The following is a 19,154-nucleotide window of genomic DNA, read 5'->3' as shown; positions in this document are numbered from 1 at the left end:
AAAACAAACCAATAGAGGCTGAGACAGTAATGTCATGACAACGCCATACACATTGTATGCGTGTGACATCATTAGTGAAAGAAAGAAGTGTTTTATTTAACGACGCACTCAACACATTTTATTTACGGTTATATGGCGTCAGACACATGGTTAAGGACCACACAGATTTTGAGAGGAAACCCGCTGTCGCCACATAGGCTACTCTTTTTACGACAGGCAGCAAGGGATCTTTTATTTGCTCTTCCCACAGGCAGAATAGCACAAACCATGGCCTTTGTTGAACCAGTTATGGATCACTGGTCGGTGCAAGTGGTTTACACCTACCCATTGAGCCTTGCGGAGCACTCACTCGGGGTTTGGAGTCGGTATCTGGATTAAAAATCCCATGCCTCGACTGGGATCCGAACCCAGTACCCACCAGCCTGTAGACCGATGGCCTGCCACGACGCCACCGAGGCCGGTCATCATTTAATATGAAAACATTGATACAAGCCCCATGACTACGCTGTTTTATCTCTGCTGTGATATACCTTGTATAACTTGAATATAAAGAACACTTTCTGTTACATACATACGCGCTTTGCCTTCTCACAAAGGCGTGTATTCGGTCGAATTTAAAGTTTGTTTTGTTTAACGACACCACTAGAGCACATTGATTAATTAATCATTGGATGTCAAACACGTCGTCAGAGGAAACCCGCTACATTTTTCCTAATGCATCAAGGGATCTTTATATATGCACTTTCCTACAGACAGGAAAGCACATACCACGGCCTTTGAACAGTTGTAGTGCACTTGTTTAAACAAGAAAAACTCAATCAGTTGAATGAATCCACTGAGGTGGTTCGATCCTGCAACGCAAGCACCTCAAGCAAGCTAAACCTCGCCCCGTCTTTGGTCAAATGATACATTTATTAAGTAGCCGCCCATCGTACTATCTACGTCCTTTATGGACAGGCTGAACTGTATGTTGAGTGGCTTTTAAAGCTATCCCTTATAAAAAAAGAAAGTCCTTGGAGAGATCTTTATAGAAAGGTTGAACTGTAGAGACTTAAGGGACTACTATAGACAAGTTGAATTGTAATTTCAATGTCCTTTATAGACAGGTTCTTGGTTTAGCCTTATAACAAGGTTCGAATGTACGTATTAAGTAAATGCAGAGACCAACCACGTGGAATATTACACTTTTAGCGCTCGGCTGTACTCGGCAGTTCTGCTTTTCACGGAATATTTAATAGCAACACGGCTGGTACCTTGTAATGTAGTTTGTGGAAATCGCAGCAGCACCATAAACAAAATAATGCATATATTTAAAATTACGAACAGTTGTATTTGCAGATTTCTGTGTTGTTGTGGCTTCACGCTTATGGTTTGGGGTAAACCAGAATTGTTTTCATTTTCCATAACACAACATGCAGACGGTCTAGACTGGGAAAGCAGGGATCTTGGTTGGAGGGCAACACAGTGCGCAGTTAATGAGCATTGCAGAAACGTAAATCCTCCTAATAAACGAAAGGAATGTCTAACGATGCCTCGGCGTAGTATTTAATCAGTGACTTTTACGATTTTTTGCTTCCAGTCATTACCGTATTACTATAAAATAATTGTTTGATCAGCACACAACCGTATGATGACTGTGATTGTATGACTTGGTCTAGATCATTACAGCCACACACACACACACACAGAGAGAGAGAGAGAGAGAGAGAGAGAGAGAGAGAGAGAGAGAGAGAGAGAGAGAGAGAGAGAGAGAGAGAGAGAGAGAGAATAGCCAGACAACTACTGAAAGAGAGACAGAAATGGATAGGTATTGACAGAGAGACAAAAAATAATCTTGCAGTCCTCCAAAGGGCATCTGATAGTGATTCATGGGTGCAGTCACGACCTATATATTTTAGACTCAGCCTTGTGCAGATATATACATCTTTTACGTTCATGCTGCTGTTGGTCACACATTACATTTTTGAGTTTGGTCATGTTGGTAACTACCACCGCCTGGATCAGGTATTTTTTTTTACAAAGTAACAGCGTGTCAGCCACTGTTGCTCCATTTGGCCAATGCTTTATTCTGGCTTATTTGAGATATCAGTCGTGGAGCACTGATCGGAACGGACAACCACCTGCTATTACTAGCCATCACATCACAAACATGGATGGTTTTGATATAACCTATTTGTCTGCATGGTGATGACACAGACCAATATATGGGAGACTTGATGGTGCGAGAAGAAGAAGTTTGTTTTATTTAACGACGCCACTAGAGCACATTGATTTTTTATCTTATCATCGGCTATTGGACGTCAAACATATGGTTATTCTGACACTGTTTTTTTTTAAGAGGAAACCCGCTGTCGCCACATATGCTACTCTTTTGCGACAGGCAGCAAGGGATCTTTTATTTGTGCTTCCCACAGGTAGGATAGCACAAACCATGGCCTTTATTGAACCAGTTATGGATCACTGGCCGGTGCAAGGTGTTTACACCTACCCATTGAGCCTTGCGGAGCACTCACTCAGGATTTGGAGTCGGTATCTGATTTTAAAATCCCATGCCTCGACTGGGATCCGAACCCAGTACCTACCAGCCTGTAGACCGATGGCCTAACCACGACGTCACCGAGGCCGGTTGATGGTGCGAGGTAAACTGTAAACACATGCCTCGTTTGACTACTGGCGAGTACTACAGTCAGATATACTCTGGGTAGATACATAGGATTTAACTTGTATTCTGTAGGTAGTGCATATTAATAAGAATGTTTCACTTGTCCCATTTCATGGGGGCAGGACGTATCCCAGTGGTAAAGCGTTCGCCTGATGCGCGATCGGTCTTTAATCGATCCCCGTCGGTGGGCCCATTGGGCTATTTATCATTCCAGCCAGTGCACCACGACTGGTATATCAAATTTACCAATATACAACCATTTAGAGTTTTATCCATGTATATTAATCTGTGTCAAGTGTCTGTGATATACAAGCTACTAATTAATCAAATCTGGTTGAAATGTGTATTTAAAGGGTCATATCTAGCGAGAAGGGGCAGCAACAACAAAAAAGGTATCGAGGCACTTTTTATATGAGGTCTTCTCCAGGTAGACTGAAAAAAGAACATTATAAACTAAAAGGACAACAACTGCCCCGTTTACCCTACTAGGTACACCCCTGCTGTATTGTGTACTTTTTAATATTACTGCTCCGCTCATTGCGAGCTATAGTTTTACATGCATACATTGGAAAACGCAATGCAGAAGAACTGTGCGCGTGCGCGTCACGTGTGCTGCGGTTGTTCCGCCGCTATGAAAGGACCGCACATGGAAAGATGCTTTTAAAATTATCTGCCAATTACACAATCGATGATGTAGAAATATGAAAGTAATCTCTTCTGTAGGAGGCGATAACAGAGCAATCTTGTCAACGGCGCTCGCCTAGTTATGTCTCGTCTGTCTGCGAGCCATGAAGCGAGAAAACCAGTCTGGTCGGAACTACTCTGACAGAAAAGACGCTTTAACCTTCAGCGTTATTGACAGAAGCGCTGTAAACGCGCGTTTTTCATCTGCGTCGCTTAACAAAGTTCATTAATACTTGCTTGCAACCCCCTTTTCACATGGTCAGTACAGTGAACCCAATTGGTCTTAGATGTTTGCGTTCTAACAATTCTGTTGCTGACGAACTGTTCCAAAAATGTTCAATTAATACACGAAACACTTCTATATATTATAATTCTTCTATCTCTCAGCTTGTTTCAAACGTTAAATGGCGGCAACTTGCAGCCGAAGGAAGATAATGTCATTACATTGTTCATTGCATGGCTTGTTTTCAACAATATCACGTGAAGACCAGTTTTATGCATTGCGATTGTTTTTTCATGAATGTACATAGAATTTTACATGGTTCTTTTACCATTCCTTTATATTGTTTCGTCTGAAATAAAACTAAAACTATTCTCAACCAGTGATATGTCATGGTGGAAACAATATGATTAAAATATAATCTTACTACCAGTTCTAGGTAGTCCTTAGTAGTGAATAGCAGAGCCCGCGAAGAGTATTTTAAAGGGGAGAGTTTTTGTTTTTGTTTAACGACACCACTAGAGCACATTGATTTATTAATCATCGGCTATTGGATGTCAAACATATAGTCACTTTGACACAGTCATAGAGAGGAAATCTGCCACATTTTCCCATTAGCAGCAAGGGATCTTTTATATGCACCATCTCACAGTCAGGATAGCACATACAACGGTCTTTGATATACCAGTCGTAGTGAATTGGCTGGAACGAGAAATAGCCCAATGAGCCCACGGACGGGGATCGATCTTAGACTGACCGCGCATCAGGCGTGCGCTTTACCACTGGGCCACGTCCCGCCCCTTTAAAGGGGAGAGAGGGCATTATCAGGGAGATGGAACAGGTATGGAATATTGAAGGCCCGAAGGACACGTTACTTGAGGTTCGGGGGCGGGGGTGCAAGCTCGTCCAAGAAAATGTTCAATTTCTGGTGTTCAAATACGGCATTCCAGTATTCTAAGCATAATAGCAGACAAAATGGTTAGAGGCATGGTGCCATGCATCATAGCTTTTACATTTGTGAAGCCACTGTTATAAATATCTGTATGAACATTTAGAGTCTGTTAAAGGCTGTATAAAACTTCGAGTTAGTGTTTGTGTTTGCGGTAAGCAAGCGAAATTCAACCTTTAAACTACATCATATTTATGTTGTAGCTCCAGGAAACTCAAGGTCATAACCGTGATGACTTAGGTCACACTCACACAAAACTATCGAAAGAAAATGAATATTTGTTTAACGACACCTCAGCACATACGGCTGTTTGGTGTCTAAGAAAGAAGAAAACAGTTTGTTTTATTTGACGACACTACTAGAGCACATTGATTTGCTAATCATCGGCTATAGGAAGCAGTGGCGTAACGTGGGTTGCTAGCGCCCGGGGCAAGGCAAGTATTGCGTCCCTAACCAGTGGACCGTTAGCACTCCCCGAGTCCCTTTCACCAGTCCAGAATTTTGCGCCCAGGGCAACCGTCCCGATGGCCACGCCCACGCTACGCCACTGATTGGATATCGTACATATGGTAATTTTGATATAGTCTTAGAAAGGAAACACTAATTATTATTTTTTTCCAATAGTAGCAAGGGATCTTTTATATGAACCATTCCACGGACAGGATATCACATACCACGGCCCACAGCTAGCAAAATGGATAAACAAACAAATAAACAATACTGGCATTTTATTACAAAACAACAGTGGCATTTCACTTGAATATTTCAAGACACACACAAATATTGTGATATTCATTATGATATTCTGATGCTTTTCTTGAATAACAACAAAATCAGCAAATATTAATCAAAATTCTGTTCTAAAAAATGTTTTAAAATATACAATCCATCTTTAGTAAAGTAGGATGAAGGGCTTAAAACAACAGAAGTCGATAATTTAGTGTAATATCAACTGTTCCAACATTTTCCAGTTGATATTGAATGCGAAAATACCAAACATCTCGAAGAAGAAGTACAAAATCGAGGGCAGGAAAAGCGGGTGTGTATTTATTAAGGTGTAGAATTTCTTTCTCTATTAGCACGTGGCGATTCCCCCGGGATCAAAGGAATGATTACCTTCAATATTTGTAGGTCTAGAGAAAAGTAAACCAGATGGGACGGCCTAGCTAGAGACTCCTCGACAACGGGGCGAGGGTAAACACCGGACCTGCGGCTTGGCGTAACGTTAACGGCCAGTTCCATTTCCATGTGTTAAAAGCAAATCAGTGTGTTTGAGAGACGTGTTTTAGAACCAGTTTTTTTCACCCCATTGGCGTGTGCTTTACAATTATTTCTATAAACATACTAATATTTGCTACCATATATATATATATATATATATATATATATATATATATAATATGGTTATTTAGAGCATGTGCATGTGTCAATATACCCTTCTCTTGACTTCACATAACCTAAGCGCTACCAGTCGGAAACATAAGGCCTGAATAATTATAATAATACTAGTCCTAGCTTGTCCAAAATATCGCATATTCGATAATATTAATTTTATGACAACTTTAATAATGAAAATTGGGTAGGACTTAAATATAATGATACATGGGGGGGGGGGGGGGGGGGGGGGGGGGGGGGGGGGGGTCTACACGATATTCGTGCTTATATCTCATTGAGGTTCAAGTACGCTTCCATGGGTACACACATCAGCTATCTAGGCTGTCTGAGGAATAACGATCAGTTAATGGTTAGTGAAATAGTAGCTGTTTATCGTTCCAGCTAGTGCCCCACGACTGACATATCAAAGGCCGTGGTATGTGTTATCCTGCCTGTGGGATGGTGTTTATAAACGATCCCTTGCTACTAATGGAAAAAAATGTAGCAGGTTTCCTATCTAACATTTCCTGTCACAATTACCAAATGTTTGACATCCACTAGCCGATGATTAATAAATCAATATGCTTAGTGATGTCGTTAAACAAAACATACAAACTTTAACTGTTTTGTGGTGGCTTTACACCTCTCCCACTGATCCGTTAAAGGTAGTACTAAACCAAATAACTTCCGGCTGGGTCAAAGTTCGAGGTGCACCCAACTTGTGATAGGTTATAAATGTGAGTGTGTTGGTTGTAAAAAAATAATAGTTTCATCTGGGTAAAACAAATGTGCAATTTTATTTCATCTAGTACCAGTGTGTCAAGTAGCCTTGTGCTTGAAACATGTATGGGGTACCTGTAAAAAAAAGTACTCGAATTTTGTGCGAAACTAGGGTAGTCATAGACGCTACCCGTTATCTCAGAAACGAGCAGCTTGACCCCCATTTTTTTCTGATTCACTTTAAGTGTAAGGGGTGGTAGTATTTATATCCGTGACGTTTATGTCGGTTGATACGTTGCAGGTAGGAGTTTTAGCCACATATGTTACTATTGTCGTCTATGGGATTTGATTTGGTAGTATACACCCTATAGGGACTATCCCGAGACTGCAGCCAATGTAAGATGTTTCCGACTAACAGAGCCTTTTAAAAACATTCTAAGATTTATAATACCAGTGTGTACATCCAATGTGTCTGCGATCAAATGCCAATGTATGCTGTGGCGTAGCGTGGGTTGCCAGCGCCCGGGGCAAGGCAAGTATTGCGCCCCATAACCAGTGGACCATTAGCACTCCCCGAGACCCTTCCACCTGTCCAGAATTGTGCGCTCGAGACAACCGCTCCGGTGGCACCGCCCACGCTACGCCACTGAATGTATGTATGTAGCACTCAATGTTCATTTTCTTCGTATATATATGTATTTTTTCATAGATACAAAATTATTAGAAGGTAAAATCTTGTTTGGTCTACTATAAACATTAGGACAAGAAACACAGTACAGTGTTTATACCAGAATTCTAAACAGGGAAATATCTTTTAATCTGTAATTTTTTGCCATCAAAAAGTCTCTGTTAGGCGTAAACGTATTACAATGGAAGTAGACTCAAGACAGGTCCTTTAAAACCTCACACTTGCTTCAAAATGTGGTTAGTTCATTTGGCTGATTTCTTGACGATTTCGCTGATCTCGTTATATTTATATGAACAACAACCTATGATAACAGTCGATGCCAACGAATGTACGTTTTTAGCCAAGATATAAACCTGTGTAATCATTTCCCCTACTTAACTATTACACTGGATAAATATAAAAATATGACTATATGGTGAGTGTTTTATTTGCTGTTTTATGTCTGAATAGCTTATGAGGAAATTAGTGGTAACGGTTGCTTTAAGTACCAAGCCAATTCCCAAATGTGACAATGTTAAGTGACTGAAGCAACGCACCAACATACAAAATCAGTCCATATAAAAGAGAATCTTCTTCCTAGGAACTCTGTAGTATCCGTGTAAGTAACAACTGTCAAATGGCGTATTACTGTGATTCACAGCCAGAGTACTCTAAATGTAAGAGGGCAAGACGGACATTTGGACGGTTATGAGAGAGCGCTATAACTGCCCAGATGTCCGTATTGCTCTCGTACGGTCAGAATACTTGGGCTATGTCATTCAGAGCTGTGGTTGCTGGTACTGTAGCTCAAGTCACCTCCAGCCCTACCTCTTATTGATATTGATATACCCCACATATCCATATTAATAAGGGGTAGGGCTGGAGGTGACTCGAGCTACTGATACTCCTGATAAATTATAACACGACCAGGATTCACCTGATTTGGAGTGTCACAACCCAATCAAGGTTGAATTGCACCAAATAGTTATATCAGTAATTGGAAATGTACACATGAAACCTTATAATACAAATTTATATGTGTATCCAGTACATAATCCAAACATTAAAGCAGCTTTTCCCTTTAAATTGCTTCAGAAATATTTGTGTAAAATACTTATACTTCTTTGCTTGAAATAGTATTTTATAGAGACCCGTGTGAGCATTCAGACATGTCATTGGGGCAGGACGTAGCCCAGTGGTAAAGCGTTCGCTTGATGCGCGGTTGGTCTAGGATCGATACCCGTCGGTGGACCCATTGGGCTATTTCTCGTTCCAGCCAGTGCTCCACAACTGGTGTAACAAAGGCCGTGGTATGTACCATCCTGTTTGTGGGATGGTGCATATAAAAGATCCCTTGCTGCTAATCGGAAAGCGTAGCCCATGAAGTAGCGAAAGCAGGTTTTCTCTCTCAATATTTGTGTGGTCCTTAACCATATGTCTGACGCCATATAACCGAACATAAAAGGTGTTGAGTGCGTCGTTAAATAAAACATTTCTTTCTTGCAGACGTGTCTTTGTTTACGGAAGCTGTATGTTAGTGGCGCAGGCTTGTTAATGCGCGCGCTATAAAAGTGGCAGTCATCCTACAGACGTAGTTGAAACCATATATCGTGATAAAAAAAAGAAGACGTTTGTTTCGTTTAACTACACGACTAGAACACATTGATTTATTAATCGTCGGCTTTTGGATGTCAAACATTTGGTAATTTTAACATGTAGTCTTAGAGAGGAAACCCGCTACATTTATCCATTAGTAGCTAGGGATCTTTTATATGCACCATCCCATAGACAGAATAGCACATACCACGGCCTTTGGTGTACCAGTCTTGGTGCACTGGCTGGAGCGAGATATGGATATCGTGATCAAGATCACTTTTCCTCCGTTGACAAAGCGACCGACGGTGAGTCATGTGCCTCTTTAAAAACTTCTTTTGGAATCAGTCTTGTGCAAAGATACGATATTGAATATGTTAATGTTAGAGTCGTTATCGTCGTGTATATCACGGCTTCTACTGCACGCTTTTACAATTTCAAATTGTCTTGGTGTATAACTAGTAAGAGGATTAATGCATAATATCAAATATCTAGGGAAATTACCCCCTCTTTTAGGGCGAAGTCTCTGTAATTACGCATTTTATAATAACGATTGACATTTGTTTATTTTTACAAACAACATGGGACGAATAGAAAATTTGGGGAGAATATCCAATGGTTAATATTCAGCATTTCCGCTTTTGGAATATATAACTCTCTTCCCATTAGAAACAAAAACCGACATCCGCCGTCAAAACATGATTTTAAAGACTCTTATCGGAGGTCGGACTCGGGATGGGCGTGTTCGAAACCCTAGTGGTATACGAGCACGTTAACCTAGTTACCTAGCTACCTATCTTAAAGACTCGCAATTTTCACGTGACGCTCGAGTTACCGCAAACGTGTCATATTCCTAAATGCCCCGGCACTATTAAAGGGACATTCCTGAGTTTGCTCCATTGTATGATGTTTCTGACTAATAAAATATTTCTACGATTCCCAGTCTGGAGCTCCACGCGGTAAGACGTGTTTGTTTCGCTTGTGCACACTGCACGTGCTTTCGTGTGCTCGACTTGGGGGTCCTTCATTTCGTTGTTTTTGTCAGCGAAATGAAGTTTACTACTGGGATGTATGCGGCCATTGGAACTGATTGAACGCTGGAACGCTTCTCGTTTCGACAGTCTGCACCACCAGGATGGATTCTTTTTTAGCGAGATTCCTTGCCTCCACGTCATTTCTCCGTCTGACTGTCGACTTGGTTTTTTTCGTGACTCGTATGACGGCCATTCTGCAGAACGCCACGGTTGTTCGCGTTTAGTCTCTACATGTCCGAGCCTGTCCTAGCAGCACTGGAATATTGACCGCCCCACTCTAAGAAGAAATAGGAAGCGGGGTCGGCCCCTACTACTCTTTTTCTAAACGTTACCTTGCTTTATAGTGATACCATCTCGTATCCTCCGGAGTCGGGCCCGTCCGCACCACTATACCAACCCATGACGACTGGACTATACCCTAGTCTGATACTCTCTCTCGTTCAGACGGATCCGGCTTCTCAAGATCTGTATTTCAGCACAGCACTAAACCTTCAACGTCTATCGACTGTCAATCTAGGGGTTTTCTTGACGGGATGCAACCCATCTCGTCCCTTTAAGCTGTGCACCCAAACGGCCTTAACGAGGCCACTCGCGTGGACATATCGATCGGACTTTAAACTTTTAGATCTGCGTTCTTATCGGAGGTCGGACTCGGGATGGGCGTGTTCGAAACCCTAGTGGTATATGGGCACGTTAAACTAGTTATCATCATCATCATCTACGATTAAACTTACATATTAAATATATTTTCTTGTTTAGAATATCAGCGTCTGTATATTCAATGTGTTTCTGGTCGTCTTAATATTTCTAAGAAGCCCAAACTGGACTTTGTCATCAAATAATTTCGTACGTACGAAAAAACTATATTTCAGGAAATAAAATGAAATTTAACCTAGTACGGATATTAGAACACTCAGAAACACGTTTAATTATACAGCCACTAATATTTTATGCAAAAAAATATATTTGATATGTAATTGCAATCGTTAAAAAGTGTTTGTTAGTCGATAATATCTTAAAGATTGCAGCAAACTCGGGAATGTCCCTTTAAAGACTCGCAAGTTGCTTTGACACTCCTCGAGTTACCGTGAACGTGTCGTATTCCTAAAGGCCCCGGCACTATTAATTCTTACTTCAATTAGTCAAGTATTTCTTTCTTCTTCTTTTTTAAAAACTTAAATGTGTTTCTGGTCGTTCTGGTGTACGTGATAGCTGCAAATACATTTCATGCGAAACTAAAAAGCACGTATCTCGGAAACTAGGGTCTTGTGTTTTTAACTCTTGATTATTTAACTCTGCTATAACCGTAATAATACGCCACTACTTGTTTGATTCTGTATTATTTGAAGAGATCAACTTCAGCAAACATGCCTCATCCAGGCGTTAGGCCCTCTACAAACATGCAGCTGTTTGGAGCGTACCGGCCTCGGTGGCGTCGTGGTTAAGCCATCGGTATACAGGCTGGTAGGCACTGGGTTCGGATCCCAGTCGAGGCATGGGATTTTTAATCCAGATACCGACTCCAAACTCTGAGTGAGTGCTCCGCAAGGCTCAATGGGTAGGTGTAAACCACTTGCACCGACCAGTGATCCATAACTGGTTCAACAAAGGCCATGGTTTGTGCTATCCTGCCTGTGGGAAGCGCAAATAAAAGATCCCTTGCTGCTAATCGGAAAGAGTAGTCCATGTAGTAGCGACAGCGGGTTTCCTCTCAAAATCTGTGTGATCATTAACCATATGTCTGACGCCATATAACCGTAAATAAAATGTGTTGAGTGCGTCGTTAAATAAAGCATTTCTTTCTTTCTGTTTGGAGCGTATTCAGACGTTTTTCGTAACACACACAATCAGTGTTCCTGTTTGAAACACAGACTCCAAATTAATTCTAGATACTTTGCACTGTCAAGTTAACGGGTAGACCCAAACAGTTAGTGTTTTGCAGTACAAACCCATTGATGAAGGAAACACAGTTAATTATAATAACTCAAATTAAATTTCAAAGACAGTGACATAACAATTACTAATGTGGCGAAAGCTAGTGTATTTCGTCTCTCCCACTTTAGATCATTTTCGATAACAATCTAATTAAAATTAGCTCCACTATTACATGTGGATCTAACAGCAGCCGTTGGAGCTCATGTCCAGTTGACCTTTCATTCGACCAATCAAAACCTTACTTGCAAAAGCATGCCAGTGATTTGAAAAGAATATGAAAACATTTGGGATTATGCCGAGGGTATACGAAATGATTCGGGTGAATTGCGAAGTATGCCGGAAACTAATTTCAATATAAAATTTTATATAAAATTCGTTTCAAGACGAAAAAAAACCGTGATGGTATAGCCATACAATTTGTTTATACTAGTATACAATCCAGAGTTTATTACTGCACTTTTCCCCCTGTTTTTCCAATGTTGAAATAGACCAACAAGTTCGCCTATTACGTAAATAGTTTCGATCGTAATTTTTAGAATTTGTATGCTCCCGAATAACGTTATAAAAGGCGAAGTGTAATTGGTCGATACTTAAATTGCTATTTATAGGTGAAATATCACCTGGACATCGGAGTCCACGCAATGCTGTTAGATCTACTGGTGAGACCAGTAGAGCTAATTTTAATCAGATTGGTTTGATAATAATGCATGGTTGGTACTTAAAAGCAGCAGATTAAAGCTGCAGTCTCGTGTAAAAATTAACAAAAAAAATTTAACATGTATTTAGAATAGACATTGAGCTGTTTCCTTTTCCCTCTTACACTCGGTTTGTTTTCGAGTTCTTTTAATTATCATCTATAATCTAGGTCATTCATTTTACCGGCCTTGGTGGTGTATGTCATCAGACATAAGGTAATGGGTTCGCCACCCAGAGCGGGTTTAACGACTCAATGGGTAGGTGTAAGACCACCTCACCGACTTTTTCTCTCTCTCTCTCTCTCTCTCTCTCTCTCTCTCTCTCTCTCTCTCTCTCTCTCTCTCTCTCTCTCTCTCTCTCTCTCTCTCTCAATAACCACTAACAACTAACCATTAACCCACTGTCCTGGAAAGACAGCCCGATAGCTGACGTGTGTGCCCATGACAGCGTGCTTGAACCTTAATAATGATATAAGTACGAAAATAACTATAAATTAAATAGGACATATTAAAACAGACAACTTGCTTAGACGCGAATTACCCGGTAAGAAATTATGTGCATACCATGTTTAAAAAAATATGAGAGAAATATTTCTGAACATTCATCTTCTTTTCTGTCTTGTTGCATAACCTTTTGGGGAAAATGGCCTTGCTTTAATATATATGCAAAAATGGTAACCTGTACAGAGCTCAAGTTTAACACACAAAAAATGGAGACAAGATTTTAAAGCTGCATTCAGGAAGTTGGCGATACCCGTGGCGACACGCTTAAAAAAATTCAGTTATTTTTGTCGAGAACGAAAAGACGATACCTCATCTTTAAAGACTTGGAATCCAATTACCTAAGCATTCCTTTTATGCATGTTGTGTGCTGGGATGGCAGTTTCACTGAAATTACAGTGACGGATGCAGTATTTGCCAAGGGAGGGCGAGCGTAACGTTTTAAAACGAGCACCTGCAGTGTTCCAAATTAACTAACATGCATCATAAAATAAATAGGCAATATCTCCCAGAAACACCCACCTGACTTAGGATGTTGTCTTCTCCCCACACACAATTTTTTTTTTTAAATAAATGCATTATATTCATCTGCTAAACGCCGAATTTTCGGGGCACAATCTGAAAAGAGTGGTTACAGCCTCTAGCGGATGGGGGCACAAGCCATATTTGTATTTCTATATAGCATAGGTAAAAACCAGTACATTTTCGTTCTCGTGTGTGTGTGTCTGGGGTGGGTGGGGTGGTGGGGGAGCTGAACTTTATGCACTAAACATATGATTTGTCTAAAGACAAAAGAGTCTTAAGAACTCACATTAGCCGCACTTCGCCTTTCCACTGAGGAAGTATACTTTTAGTTATTGAGATATAATTTTATTCACCTTAAATATTATAGGTTCAAAATGTTTTAGATAATGAGATTTACAGTTCAAAGGTAAACACGTGCAGATATATCTACAGGTAATATTTAAAAGGGAACTGGTGCTTGATAATAATTAGAAAATACATGAAAGAAATGAGCAAGGTTAAGGAGGATGCTGTGCCAGCATTTATCAAATGGTGTTGCAGGTACAGATTTTAAATGAATTCCAACAGAGAAAAACTGCTTACTTCTATCATGAGAGCGGTAGTTGTTAGAAAGTAGTTCGTATTATTCAGACTTAGAGCAGCTTAAATAACATATTAGCAATAGAATAGGATAGGATAGGATAGGATAGAATAGAATACAATAGAATATGTTTACCGACACCCCAGCACGAAAACTACATCGAACATATATGTAATAAAGATAAGAAAATTTCAGGCGAAAACAACAGCGTCATTCTTGTGTGGGGTTGTAAAACGAGACCAACACAAAATTAATCAAATAATTATACATGTATATATATATATATATATATATATATATATATATATATATATATATATATATATATATGCAACGCATTTTTCAGCACATTGTTCAAATATGACAAACCAATGTGAATTTTTAAAACTTTTAGACAAATATCACAAGTGAACAAATACCGATTTTAACAAAGCATTGAATTTTGCATGCGTTTTTTAGTAGCTGGTTCATCTCTAACACGAGGTGTGGGGTATGACGTGTGTATAGGGGTGGGGGTGGGGGGTGGGGGGTGAAGAGTGGCAATGATAGATCATGTTTGTACCATATCACTCTCTGTAGAACGCGTTGCTTCAAGCCTCGAAGTAAAGAGGGAGCAAAGAGGTAATTGTCACTCAAAATATACAGAATGCTGTCTTGTAATCAGAGGCGGGACGTAGCCCAGTGGTAAAGCGTTCGCTCGACGCGCGGTCGGTCGGTCTAGGATCGATCCCCGTCGGTGGACCCATTGGGCTATTTCTCGTTCCAGCCAGTGCACCACAACTGGTATATCAAAGGCCGTGGTATGTACTACCCTGTCTGTGGGATGGTGCATATAAAAGATCCCTTGCTGCTAATCGAAAAGAGTAGCCCATGAAGCGGCGACAGCGGGTTTCCTCTCTCAATATCTGTGTGGTCCTTAATCATATGTCTGACGCTATATAACCGTAAATAAAATGTGTTGGGTGCGTCGTTAAATAAAACATTTCCTCCATTCCTTTCTTCCTTCTCATAATCAGGTTCATGAGAAGATTTAGCTTCCATCTAAACGTAATATACAACTTGAGTTCTGGAACTGCTTCGTAAGTTCTAGTTTTCGCGTTACAATGAAAGTGTGAGAAGAACAAATTGCTTTCCACTCCACAAAATGAATTTCGAGTCTTTAAAGTTGTTTAGATATCTTGAGTCAGGATATTAGAAATTCCTGTAATTCAAAATTAATACAGAAGAAGAAGTGTTTTATTTAACGACGCACTCAACACATTTTATTTACGGTTATATGGCGTCAGACATATGGTTAAGGACCACACAGATTTTCAGACGAAACCCGCTGTCGCCACTACATGGGCTACTCTTCTGATTAGCAGCAAGGGATCTTTTATTTGCGCTTCCCACAGGCAGGATAGCACAAACCATGGCCTTTGTTGAACCAGTTATGGATCACTGGTCGGTGCAAGTGGTTTACACCTACCCATTGAGCCTTGCGGAGCACTCACTCAGGGTTTGGAGTCGGTATCTGGTTTAAAAATCCGATGCCTCGACTGGGATCCGAGCCCAGTACCTACCAGCCTGTAGACCGATGGCTTGCCACAACGCCACCGAGGCCGGTAAATTAATACAGTACAAAAACGTAATTTCGGGTATTAAAATAATAATAAAAAAGCCCCACGTGGACTTCAGATAGCCTTTCCAACTCCGTGTCTAATTTTTAATTGTATGATACGATAGAATAACATAATTCTATGTCATTCAGGGCCGTACCTAGCCATGGTGCAATGGGGCAGTAACACACACACACACACACACACACACACACCAAAAAAAAAAATAGAGGAAAAAAAAAAAAAACTTTAAAAATGTGTCATTGTTTCTTAACCTGTCGTTAAGTCCACCGAAGTAACCATTTTCCGATTCTTTTTAATACTACCACTGCCACATTTACTTTAGGCTAGGCACTGTTCTGTCGTCGGACAATAACATAAAATAACAATAACTCACCTATAGCCTCTGCCAGATCGTCAAACCCGTCTTTAGTCTCCTCTCTCCATTTACCCAGAAAGCAGTCCAACGCCATGCCGACGACCGTACGACTGTCCCAAGGCGAACAACAGCAACAACGAGGAGAAGACAGCAGGAAGTGAGAGAAAACTGGGCGGGTCTCTGCGAATGTCACGGCTCCCGTAGAAAAATCCTCCGTGCGACTTGGCCGAGCGTTCAGCGGGTGATGTGTAGTCAATTCCCTCCAGTTACATCTGATTCGAGGTGTATAACATCGCTGGTCGGCATAATTGGTCTGCGATCATCGACTAGTACGGGGTCGCGTGGTACGGGCAGATATACACTGACTTGCATAACTCAGTAGCCCAGACGAGTGTATTGGTTATTACCACAACCAAGAAAAAAATATGCTTTTGTGTATTGATTTTTTTTTTTTTTTTTTTTTTTCATTCACAAAATCCAATCAGAGTACGGCGTTCATGTTAGGAACTTTTTTTTTTCTTTCTTTGTTTTTTAGAGTTTAACCTGACACATAGCTTGTTGCCAAGAAGAAGGAAAAAAAAAAAAAACGTTTTTAAAAAATATATAATAATAAAAAAAGAAGAAGTTGGAAGCAGATTTTTCCAGCCTGCAAAATATTAGCAGCGTTAGAGAAGCAAATACAGAGAAGACGAAGTTATGTATTTTTTTCAATGTTTGGTATTAATTGTCGGGGCACTCCACATTGGATGCCAGATTCCAACGGTTACCGCACGTGTACTGGCATAATTGGCGCGCTCAAGTGCGCAACAGTTTACCGTAGTATTTTAGGTACGTAGATACAGAAAGACATCCATCCCACATTCAATACATTTCCATTCACATCTCTAAGGAAAAACACGTGGAAAAGTATTTTAGTAAGAGAAAGGGTGTGATAGAGTTTTACACCGTAAAAAGAGCTGTGCGTATGTGTATGTGTTGCATTAAAACAGACGTCATGATGCAGTGTGTATCGTGCGTGCGTACGTGTTATATTAAAGGCAGGTGTTAGTACCATGAATGTATGTGACATGTACGTGTGTATATGTGTAATTGTGTTCAACGTCTTGTGTGTGCGTGCGTTCGTGCGTGTACGCGCGAGCCTTAATATACACATGTATACTAAAGTGTATTATATTCTGTCAATAATTGGCTAATTTATGTGCAATTATCAGTACAGTAGACAATGTATAATATGTATAGTGCAGAAACAACTAAATCTGTTTTTAGCAGGTATCTTAGTGAGTAACATTTTAAGGCAGGTGATTGTTTTATACAGTACTTTAGTATTAAATGATCTGGGGTATGTTCAGCCATTTTGTGCAGGTTGTATTGTTGAGTAATACATTTGTAGGTAGAATAATAGGAGCTGTATGTCCAGTAATATATTAGTATACAGAATAATGCGACTTGTATGTCCAGTAATACATTTACACACACACACACACACACACACACACACACAGAGAGAGAGAGAGAGGGAGAGAGAGAGACGGAGACAGACAGAGAGAGACAGATACAGAGAGAGACAGACAGACAGAGAGAGAGAGAGAGACAGACACGCACAGAGAGAGAGAGAGAGAGAGACGCACATAGAGAGAGAGAGAGAGAGAGGAGAGAGAGAGAGAGAGAGAGAGAGAGAGAGAGAGATTATGTACATATATACAGGCAGCTGCAGGTATACATGCATGATAAACATGTTACATGCACGTGCATGTAATTCCTGCTCGTGTGGAGAGTAGTTTTGTGATGTTATCTCGTTTGAATGAAAATTACACTCAGTGCATCTAGTCACAAAACGTTCAAAGAATGCCTTTGTTCAGGCGATGTACGTTACATTCTCCTGTCGGGCTTTAATGCATGTTCGAAACAATTTTTCCTGGCTTAATATGTTTAGTCCCGGTATAGAAGACACGCTCGGTGTGTTTTGACAATTACCCGCTCTCCTCGATGCTAGATAGCTTCTTGACATGACTGATGTGTGATAGGTAGGTCTTTCAGTTCTCTCGGGGAGGGCGAGACGTAGCCCAGTGGTAAAGCGTTCGCTTGATGCGTAGTCGGTCTAGGATTGATCCCCGTCGGTGGGCCCAATGGGCTATTTCTCGTTCCAGCCAGTGCTCCACAACCGGTTTGACGAAGGTCGTGATATGCACTGTTATGTCTGTGGGATGGTGCATTATAAAAGATCCCTTGATGCTAAATGGAAAAAACAATAACAACAACAAAAAAAGGTAACCCATAGTGTGTCTGCAGCCGGTTTCCTCTCTCATTATCTGTGTTCCATTCAACTGATTGGAATTTTTATCGTTCCAACCAATGCACCACAACTGGACAAAGACCATGGTATGTGCTTTCCTGTCTGTGGGAAAGTGCAAATAAAAGATCCATTAATTGCTACTAATGGAAAAATGTAGCGGGTTTCCTCTCTAAGACAATAATATGTCAGAATTACCATACGTTTGACGTCCAATAGCCGATGATTAATAAATCAATGTGCTCCAGTGGTGTCGTTAAAGAACAACAAACTTTTACTCATTATCTGTGTAATCACATGTTCGACACCATATAACTGTAATTACAATTTATTGAGTGCGTCGCTACATAAAACATTCCTCCCTCCCTACCTTCCTTCCTCCCTCCTTTGCTCCCTTTCTTCCCAGTTCTCTTATGTTAGTGGAGGATATGGTGGAAGGGTCAGAGGAGGTAAAATAAAAGAATGCTGCGCTAATTCGGGTAGTTGAGTGGGAGGCAGGGGTAGTTGCTACAACACACACACACACACCCCCCCCCCCCCCACACACACACACACAAACAATTTTCAGATTAGAATTGCCTTTTTTTACAGTTGAAGACACCACCACCACCCCGTAAATACATGTATATATTTTTTTTTTCTTTAGCTAAATAAAAACTACTCTATATTAATTATTAATGGTCCCTGATTCTGCCAACCCCCCCCCACACCCACCCCCCCCCCATCCCCCCGTCCCCGCACCCTGCCC

General features: G+C 40.7%; 1 protein-coding gene across 1 annotated transcript in view; it reads right to left on the bottom strand.

The window, feature by feature from the left end:
* Window positions 1-16,566, bottom strand: part of LOC121383250 (fatty acid-binding protein, adipocyte-like) — a 75,073-nt gene extending 58,507 nt beyond the window's left edge. Inside the window, exon 1 of the mRNA XM_041513150.1 lies at window positions 16,135-16,566. Within this exon, the coding sequence (XP_041369084.1) occupies window positions 16,135-16,210 (76 nt within the window). The 5' untranslated portion in view covers window positions 16,211-16,566. The remainder of the gene's footprint in view (window positions 1-16,134) is intronic.
* Between the last annotated feature and the right edge of the window lie 2,588 nt (window positions 16,567-19,154).

This window comes from Gigantopelta aegis, chromosome 10, assembly GCF_016097555.1.
Source record: "Gigantopelta aegis isolate Gae_Host chromosome 10, Gae_host_genome, whole genome shotgun sequence".
Lineage (NCBI taxonomy): Eukaryota > Metazoa > Mollusca > Gastropoda > Neomphalida > Peltospiridae > Gigantopelta > Gigantopelta aegis.
The sequence above is the reverse complement of the archived record's forward strand: the minus strand, read 5'-3'. Positions and strand labels throughout refer to the sequence as shown.